At 38.2% G+C, this 9,738-nt stretch overlaps 1 protein-coding gene across 1 annotated transcript; it reads right to left on the bottom strand.

Moving 5' to 3' along the window:
* Positions 1 to 4,312: 4,312 nt before the first annotated feature.
* Positions 4,313 to 7,637, bottom strand: ndufc1 (NADH:ubiquinone oxidoreductase subunit C1). Its single transcript, XM_034689677.1, has 4 exons — positions 7,461 to 7,637; positions 6,767 to 6,870; positions 4,546 to 4,617; positions 4,313 to 4,416 (listed from the first exon to the last, which is right to left on the bottom strand). The coding sequence occupies exons 1-3, from the start codon at positions 7,504 to 7,506 to the stop codon at positions 4,558 to 4,560; spliced, it is 210 nt and encodes a 69-aa protein (XP_034545568.1). The 5' UTR covers positions 7,507 to 7,637; the 3' UTR covers positions 4,313 to 4,416; positions 4,546 to 4,557.
* Between the last annotated feature and the right edge of the window lie 2,101 nt (positions 7,638 to 9,738).

The following is a 9,738-nucleotide window of genomic DNA, read 5'->3' as shown; positions in this document are numbered from 1 at the left end:
GACACGTTCAGCTGAAGGTCTCCAGTTTACAGGGTCACTTTTAAAACCGTAACACCGGGAGAGACTGATTCAGGGTGGGCTGAGAGAAGACTACTGTTACAAGCTGCTAAATCAAGAGAATCACAGCTTCTTCTTTTGAAAAGTACACACACATACAAAAAAGATAGAACAAATCAAAACTAATGAAAGAAAGAGAAATCAAGAGAATCACAGATGTGTGTGATGTTATTGTGGACGGAGGGAGAAATAAAAACACTGAGGTTAATCTACCAATCAGACACGTTCAGCATTGCAGGCCCTGCCCCCCGAAAGTCCCGGGACCTCTGAAAAGTACTACCCTCCTAGCAGGGGCTTTTTAGGGGGAGATTATCTACCCCTTAACTAAATTTAGACCCTGGGTCCACCGTCGAAACGCACATAGTTCAGGGGTAAAGTCCCTCTGGTCCAAAAACGCCTAAGGTTAATCTCAGTAGACTCATGAACGTGGATCATCTGAAGTTAACAGGTTAGGATAAACAGAAGCGTTCACAGGCCGTCTATCAGCCTGTGAGTCTTCTTCATAACAGACTCTGTTTTCAACACAATCCATAAATCCTGATGATCATGACATGCTGCTGATGAGCTGAAAGATTGGACATTCACTTGTTTCTGAAACTTGTAAAGTTGAACTTCACTAGACGCTCCACGATCCTTATTTCAGTGCAGGAAGCTTCTCTTCTTTGATCTTCCCCTTCAAAATAAAATACAGGCTAAACATGGACTATTGAATATTTCACTTTTTACTCAGAAGTTTATTGTCTCAATTTTACGACTTTAATCTTGAGATCTAGTTTTTTTCCCTATTAGATGACCCTGACACTCCTAAAACTCTTTAAGTGTTCTGATCTGTGGGTTGTCTTGTCAGTAAGTTAAATGTGTGGGACATTAATACCACAGCTCCAACTGGCTGAGCAGACTCCAACCATAGACTGTGGTATCCGTGATGTCACCCATCTGTTTCGCGCTGTTTTGAGGCCAATTGGCGGTGGCAGCCATATTGGAAATGTTGAACTCAACATAACTGCTGTTGAGAGGTTGTGACGTAAAGAGGCTTTGAGCCTCCTATAGCCAACAGGTACAGTGTTCCCGCCTGTTAGGCAAGTCAGCTGTGCCTCTCATAATCTTAATATCTTTGAAATTATCGCGTTATGAATAAATTCACCCCCGTACAGTGTGTGCCGATCGAGAAATGATCTATCCAGACTACACTCGTCTTTTAAACCAGGCTGTAAACATGTTTATTTCTGCTGTAAAGATCGTCTTTTTGAATGGGTGTGGTTTCCGGTACTTCCGGAGCCAGCCTCAAGCGGACCCTCGATGAACTTCACTTTTTAGCACTTCTGCATTGGACTCATATTTTTAGACCGGAGGTTGCCGCTTGACTTCAACCTCTGGCACTTCTACTGCTCTCTCTGCTCTTTATGGGCACTGATCACCCTCCATACTTCATGGTGACTCTCATCCTCCCTCTCTCACAGTGTCACTCAAAGCAGGAAGGTCATAAGACAACACATCTGTGGGATTGTGCTTTAGAAAATGTTCATTCATTCATCATTTTGAAGTTATTGATCATTAAGTTTAGTTCTTTAGTTTGTGTGACAGGGACTATGCACAACACGACTGCTGAGACAGAGTGAGGTAAAGGAGCTCATTTACATCTGTGGTCCCTGAGCAGGAAGCTCTAAACACACACAACAATCAAAACTTCAGTGTGTCACTTTAACACATATATCTATAAGACTGATGTATTAAAAGGTTGAATCAGTGATCAGAGAGCCATGATCTCCTGTTTTAAAACCCTGAAGCTTGTGCAGTCTCTGATATCAGTCGCTGTGTTCCACTTTCCTGCAGCTTGGACTGAAGCAGCAGATCATCCTAAAGCAGGTTTCTTAAATGTATCTGAACAGTCACCTCCTGCAGACGCTCTGCTCTCCCTGCATTGTTCCTGCAGAGTGACACACATTGTTTAAGCGGTGGTGGAGATTGTGAATTAATCTACACATCAGACACATATCTGTAAAACTAAGAAAGCTGTCAAATGTTAATGAATGATACTTCTGAATGATGACACAGTGATGGAAGCTCCTGGGTTTATTATCAAGAGTGTCCAGACTGTTGGTAGAGATGGTTTAGAGTGGTTTCTCCTGCCTGGGCCCAGCGTGTGACACAGCATGATAGATGAGCACAATGAGCTGAGCGGCAGCTAAGGCTAACTGATGCTGTCTGACATTCAGCAGGCTCACTCCTACATGTTTCCTGAAGTTTAAATTAGAATCAATGAGTTAAAACCACCTCTCCTTGAACTGTCAGGTTGATGTGTATTACTTTGACTGATAGAAAAGTTCATGCCTACACTGGTCCAGAACGCAGCAGCTTGGCTTCTAACTGGTTTTAACAGACATCACACCCCTCCTGTCCTCTCTTCTCTCCTCTGGCTTCCTGTGCGTTTTAGATTTTAAGATTTTACTGACCACTTTTAAAGTCTCGCCCTGTGCTTCATTGCAGAAATGCTAACAAATTACGAGCCATCTGGTGTGCTTAGATCCTCAGGTGGGGCATTTTTGGTCGTTCCAAAGTCGAGGCTCAAATCCAAAGGGGTTCGAGCTTTCTCCATCAGAGCCCCTCAACTTTGGAATGACCTCCCTGAGGAGATAAGGCTTGCAGAGTCAGTGACATCTTTTAAATCTCTTCTTAAAACTCATTTATACAGAGTTGCTTTTATGAGACTTCATCCTTCTCACCGCTTTCACTTCTATTTTATTATTATTTTTAGCTTTTATCTAACTAGTTCTTTTTTTTGAATTTCATTTGATTTTTTATTATCATTTATTTTTTTAATTTTATTATTTTAATGTTCCTAATTTATTCTTTTCACTTTTTCTAATTTTCCTGATGTGATGTCGTCCTCTTATTCTGAAAACCTATTTTACTGTCTTTTAATGATTTTATTTACTATCCATTTTTATTTATTCATTCTTATTTATTTATTTACTTATCCATTTTTATTTATCTATTCTTATTTATTTATTTATCCATTTTTATTTATCTATTCTTATTTATTTATTTACTTATCCATTTTTATTTATCTATTCTTATTTATTTATTTATTTATCCATTTTTATTTATCTATTCTTATTTATTTATTTATCCATTTTTATTTATCTATTCTTATTTATTTATTTACTTATCCATTTTTATTTATCTATTCTTATTTATTATTTTCTTATCCTTGAAAAACCTCTCAATGATTTATTGGTCTCTTGTCTCACCACTTCATTCTGTTTAATGTACGTGTATTCTTTTTAACCTCACGTTGTATACTGTTGTTTTGTTTAAATTCCTCCTCCCTGTCTGTCAAAGGTTTACTTTGTTATTCCAACCATGCTTTGTTTGTCAAAGCACTTTGTAAACATTTGTTTTTAAAGGTGCTATATAAACAGTTATTATAATTATTATTACTATTATTATTAGTTTTACTCAAGGTAACCAATCCGGTGTTCTATGCACAGCCATCGATGCAGAAAGGAGTTTAATAATAAAGGCAGAAGTGATCTTTATGATCCATCAGAGAGCTGTTTACTGATGAATCTTTCTTAAAGATGAAAGAATGCTTTGAAGCTTTAAATGACTCCACTGGTTACAAGGATGTCTGATTGTACCAAAGTCTGTGAGAGAAGAGCCTGAGTTCAGTGGATTTTTAACATCACGAGTTCACCGTCTCCTGTTTAGTCTTCTTAGAGGCAGCATGTTGTTCATTCAGTAAATGATGGTCCAGTTTGGTGCAGAGCGTCTGTTGGGCGTGGCTTTCTCCTAATTGACATGTTTCAGATTAAAAGCCATGAACAGTGCATTATTGATATAAGTTATACTTGATTCAACTAGTACATTTTGTTGGAGGCTTGTTTTATGTAAGAAGAGAAAGCATCCCGGGCAGGATCACAGATACATGACTGCACAATGCTCCCCTGCTCTGCCCTGCTGCCTGTTGATAACTTGGCATTATCAGAGCCGTCTCACCTCTCCAGCTCCACTATGTCATCTACAGATGCATGGATAATTCTGACTCTGGAGCCAAAGATGGCGACAGCCTCCCTCAGGGCTTCAAAGTGATCGTCCACAAAGGATGAGTGTTTTATAGAGTCTACAGACACAACTATTCACACTGATATTTGAAACTGAGTATCAGACATCACTCACTGATCTTTGGGGTCTGTTTCAGAAGCACAGTCATCATGAAATCCTGTATACAAAGTAATCATGACTTACACATTTCTTACATGACAAACTTTTATTTTACACAGACCACAAAGAAGGAATCAGGGGAGGATATAAACAGAGCCTGCACAGGGGCCTCCATAGACGGGAAGCTGCGACCTCCTGCACACGACAAGACAAGACAAGACAAGACAGAGCATCAGGTTAGAATCAGTCCCAGACACCACACCTTCAAAATAAAAGACAGGAGACCAGAGACACTATCAGGTATAATAACAGACTCGTACGTACCGCTGTGCTGGGTCATTCTAGGCCGTTCCTCACTTTGTACTCATGAACATCTGTGCTGTGCTGCTTGAAGAGCTGCAGGTCAAACAAAGACACCACACATGAACATTCTGCATACTCAACCACACTCCATCAAAAACTGAAGTCTGCACTGACTCTGACTTGATTGATTTATCTGAAATTCAGCATCCATATTTAGAACCAAGCCAGAATGACCAAAGTGAATCACTGAACATGTTAGTGAAGTAAACATGCTGCTCAGTGCTGCCCTCTCCTGGCTGGAGTAATATAAGACGCTTTACAACACAGTGGACCGAGTGATTAAACTCTGCATGGCTCTAAGTTCTCCTCTTACATGTGTAAACAGTGTGACGGGTTTAGCATGAAGTCAAGGCCCAGCTAAGAGAGTGGATGGCGTCTGATGTTCACAATGATCAGAGGTACACTCACAGCGGTACACTCACAGCGGTTGGAGATTATAGGCTTTGTTGCAGTAAAACATTGATATATGTAAGTTAATCCAGCACTAATCAAGATTTATGAACTTCAGTTGAACATGGAAATCAAATCTGGATTTCTAAGACCAGCTTTGAACCAGCTAAGATATGGTGACCACATCAGCACGTCTGGAATGTTTGTTCCATGAGTTTGATGAATTACCACCTGAAGAGATGTCACAAAGGTCAAACTAATGCTCTTGTTTTCTGACATGTAATAGTTTATGATGCACGTTGATAAACACCCTTAATTGTGTGTGGATGTTTAGTCAACCAAGACTGCTCTGAAAACTTCTGCTACACACTGTTCCTTTAAGAAGCTTCAGACACCACACCTACAGTTGAAACCAGAAGTTTACATACACTGTATAAAAAGACACAATCTTTTTTTTCCTCACTGTCTGACATTAAATTAGACTTTTCTTGTTTCGGGTCAGTTAGGATTACTAAAATTATTTCTATTTGCTAAATGTCAGAATAATGAGAAAGATAATTTATTAGAAATGTCAGTGTTACTTTCTTCAAAGTTAAAGTTTACATACATTTCCCAAGTATTTGGTAGCATTACCATTGAAGTTTAGTCTGATTTGATGTCAGACTGTGAGAAAAAAAAGATAATGTGTCTTTTTATACACAAACTTCTGGTTTCAACTGTATATTCATTGATAACACATATATCACTAAGTGTGGCTAAGGTTAGCAGAGCTAGCACCACCAGCCTCCAGTCCTCTTTACATCAGGTAACACAAAGGCCCAATCTCAATGTCCTCCCTAAACCCTGAGCCCTGAGTCCTGAGTCCTGAGCCCTTCTTGACTTAATTGACGTCAGCTGGAAAGTGATTAAGGGCAGGGGGCTGGAAGGGCTCAAACTGTAGAACTGGATTGGGACAGCATTTTGCGACTTCTCACGTGACCTGCATGACGTCACCAGCTCACCTTAGCGATATTAGAAATTTTTATTGCACAAATGTTTAGATTTCATGTTACAGCGTTCGTTTACCTTTCCATGCTCGCGGGCTTCCCCTGGGAATCCCATGTTTCACATCACAATGCTATGAATTATGGGTAATTGCCTTACGCTAAGTCTGCAAAAATGCCCCCTTACGGAAAGGGAGCTTAAAGGGCTCAAAAAGTCTGAGAGAGATCCCTCACACACTTGATGATTTGACAGAGGGACAGCCCTGAGCCCTCACGGATTTAGCGGGAACGCACCTCAAAGTCAGTGAGTGCTTGAGGGTGGACATTGAGATTGGGCCAAAGTCTCAGTGTTTAGAGATGTAGTCTTTGAAAGTGTGCTTCAGTGCCACACACATGATGGTGCACATCTGTTACAGAGACGTTCTCTATTTGTGCTTTACATGTATTCAATTGATCCGAGAGTCACTTTATATTTTTTATCTTTTTGTATTTTTTTAAAAAGGTCTTTTGGTTCGATACTATCAGTGACATTTTTTATGAAGAAATACATGTATTCAATTATATTCAGCAACTATACATTCTCAAAATGAAAAAAGGATGACCTTTATTTATAAAGCCAACTTTAAAAAATGTATTTTCATGGTCAGAGAATTTCAAAAGAAGTGCCACATTTATTCAGAGTGTGTCTTTAATCTTATGTCCAAATGTATGGTGGTAAAAGTGTACTGTGTGATGTTTAGGAATCCTGAACTGAGTGCATGGTCCTTATCAGAGCTGAACCCTCTGGTGTGGACTGATGTGCTCTTTACCAGGCCCCAGAGGAAAGCAGACGTCCCAAAGGCTAGACCCACTCTCAGCCAGTTCGGGTTAGCCATGTCCGGTTTGGAGCTTGTGAATGCAGACCTGGATCCAACTGAAAACATCAAACAGATATCAAGAGGTTACACTTTGTCTTTAATGACACATAATAAGCACCAACATCTACTCATGGGAGGAGAGGGAAGCCCTCCAGACCTTGAGATGATGATGTTCCTTAATTAATCTGACAGTCAACATTTAGATAATACTGAACCTTTAGATATGAGGACAGGTTTAGAGAGGTCTCCACTGTGGGGGGAGGCTCTCTATGTAAAGAACTAAAGAACAGGCTCTATGTAAAGTCAACCACCAAGTCCTCCTTTAAATGTGGGTTTCATTAGAATCACAGCAACATTCAATGTGGAGAATGCACCTTCAACCCTAATATGTGATTGCAACAGAAACAGTAACAACTATAAATGGGTACAAAAACTGTCTAAATAAATAACCCCTCCTTAGACACCATGAACTTTAGAACAGTGAACTAATGAGGCTGGAAACCGTGTTTCTGACATCAGGGCTACATCATGCTAAGCTAAGGTCAGACTGTGGGATAAACACGGCGCCCTGAATGCGAACAGCGGGTTAAAAACGCCTTCCAAACACCAGAACTATGAATAATGTAACATAATGTCACTATCTTACCTTTGCTGAGACAAACAGCTCTGGAGAATAACCTCTGATAAGTCATTTTAGCTAAAGAACAGCTCCCCGCATCCGAGACCGAATCCTGCCGCTCCGGGTTCGACTAGTTTCCCTTTAAGCACAAAGAGGATGATCCCAGAGTCATCGCTCAGTCGACTGAACGCTCCATAGAGGACCACAGACTGAAGACGAAGACACACCGAAGAATAGCACCACAACTACCTTCGTTGTCACTCCTAGATAAAAAAAAATGTAATAATGAATTGATACGGAATAATCTTAATAAAATACTATTCCCAGGTAGACAGAACAGGAATTATATTTTAAACAAATTTGACAAAAAGACAACGGAAAAAATAAGAAGGATGTATCACATTCCCCATACCACCCAAAGCAAAAGATACTCACTTTAAAATGATTACAAATATTTATCCTTCTAAATAATTAGAATTCAATTTGAAGACAATTTATGCCCCCTTTGTGAAAATGAAGTGGAGTCAACGGACCATGTTTTCTTCTCACGCCAAACTGTGAAAACCTTCTGGACTGATATCCATGAATGGTTAAAAGTTAAAATTGATTCCATTCCAATTTCCTTTGCAATAAATCACATAACTTTTGGTTTGATATTAAAAAAACAAAAGTAATGAAATCCCCCCCCCCCCCTCCATGTGTTGTTTTTCGAAATGATATTAAAATGTACCTAAAATCATTGAAAGTAATGAAAGGACCAAGAGCACTAAAGATATACAATTCCCTAAAATAATTCCTCACTGAATTGTAAAATTATTCCCTCTCCTTACTTAACTTTTTTTATTATTTATTTTCTGTGTGTATAATCTAAATTTACCTTAAAATACCAACTGAAGCTGTATAGTTTCTGTATCTTTAATAAATGTTTATGTATGATGCTACATCAGAATGTACCCATTTTCTGTTATGTATAATAAAGTTGAAATAAAAATAATAATAATAATAATAAATAAATGAAAATAAAAAAGACTGAAGACAAAGACATCATGTTTTGTTAGTACACACAATTTGTCATTTAAATCTCATTTTAAGATTAGACTTTTTAAATTGTTATTACGACAAACATTTAAAGTCCCATTCGGTTCACTGAATTGACTTCCTCTTCTTATTACTGATATTACACCGGTTGTCATAGGGATACACATTCATTTTTGTACAGGGTTTTTTTTTATGCATTATTGAGTATACAAATTTTACAAGCACAGCAACATCCAATATAATACATCATGAGGCAAAGTCAGTTAGAAACCTGATAAACATTCATAAGATAAGGGCATTTTTACTTTTAATAAACTACTACAATGCAGTTCCAAATTGGATTGTTGTGAAGGTTATTATATTATATTCTAATCTTAATTTCCACAAATGGAGTTGTTGAAACTTAGATAGCTTGACAAGCAGTGAACTCATATTAAAATGGCATTTAAACAAAAAGATTGAAAAGGAAGACTAAATGAACAACTTTAGTATTGATTTATTTACGAAGATTTCATTCATCAAACCAACAGCAGCTTCACTTTTACTCAGTAAAGGCTAGGCTTGAATGGATTGGCTAATCATGGGTTGCCACCTTCATCTTGATTCATCCCTGAAGCCTTTGAGAAGAGGGGGATCATTTTCAAAGTTTTTTTGTCTCTCATTTTATATGAATGCATTTGTGTAGTGCGCCAGCTGTCTTGTAATCAATGGACATCCCATGCATTGAATTGTTGATTAGCCTACTTAATTATTTGTATTAATTAAGTAATTAATTGATTTTAGTGGGGGGCAGTCTGAGCTATCACATTATTTCAAGAGACATCTTTATGATCAATCTCTTTAAATAAACACATATCCCTTGGCTGTATCGCTGTTGATAAAGCACTTCACATTCTTATATCTTATGTCGGTGTTAAAAAATCCACATTAGAACTATGAGATGCTACGTTCAAGGATCCCTCGGATAATTTCAATTCTAGAGTTCATAACTGGTCCTCCCGACTTCGGGGCCCTGACGTAATTCGTAATATCTTGGACGTAATTTTTTTCTTGATCTAGGTAATAGAACCTATTGTTTACTAGTTGATACTAAATTACAAAGTCTAAAAAAAATAAATTGATAAGCAATACTTAAATTACCACAGATTCTTTCACCATTAAGTCAACATTGAGTAGTAAGCCTATGTGCGTGGTGAGCTGTCAACTCCGCAAACTAGGTGCCAGATATATATCTGAATTTCAATCTCGATGAAAGGTCTTTATGTTT

The sequence above is a fragment of the Notolabrus celidotus genome, chromosome 8 (genome assembly GCF_009762535.1).
Source record: "Notolabrus celidotus isolate fNotCel1 chromosome 8, fNotCel1.pri, whole genome shotgun sequence".
NCBI lineage: Eukaryota > Metazoa > Chordata > Actinopteri > Labriformes > Labridae > Notolabrus > Notolabrus celidotus.
Note: the sequence above shows the minus strand (reverse complement) of the source record. Positions and strands in the feature narration are given on the sequence as shown.

Bases quoted from the DNA above. Each gene is read 5' to 3' on its own strand.
- ndufc1 (XM_034689677.1), bottom strand. From the start codon at position 7,506: ATGACTTATCAGAGGTTATTCTCCAGAGCTGTTTGTCTCAGCAAAG. The intron at 6,871-7,460 runs GTAAGATAGTGA...TGATGTTTTCAG, and splicing joins AGCTGTTTGTCTCAGCAAAG to TTGGATCCAGGTCTGCATTC. The intron at 4,618-6,766 runs GTAAAGAGCACA...TTTGACCTGCAG, and splicing joins CTGCTTTCCTCTGGGGCCTG to CTCTTCAAGCAGCACAGCAC.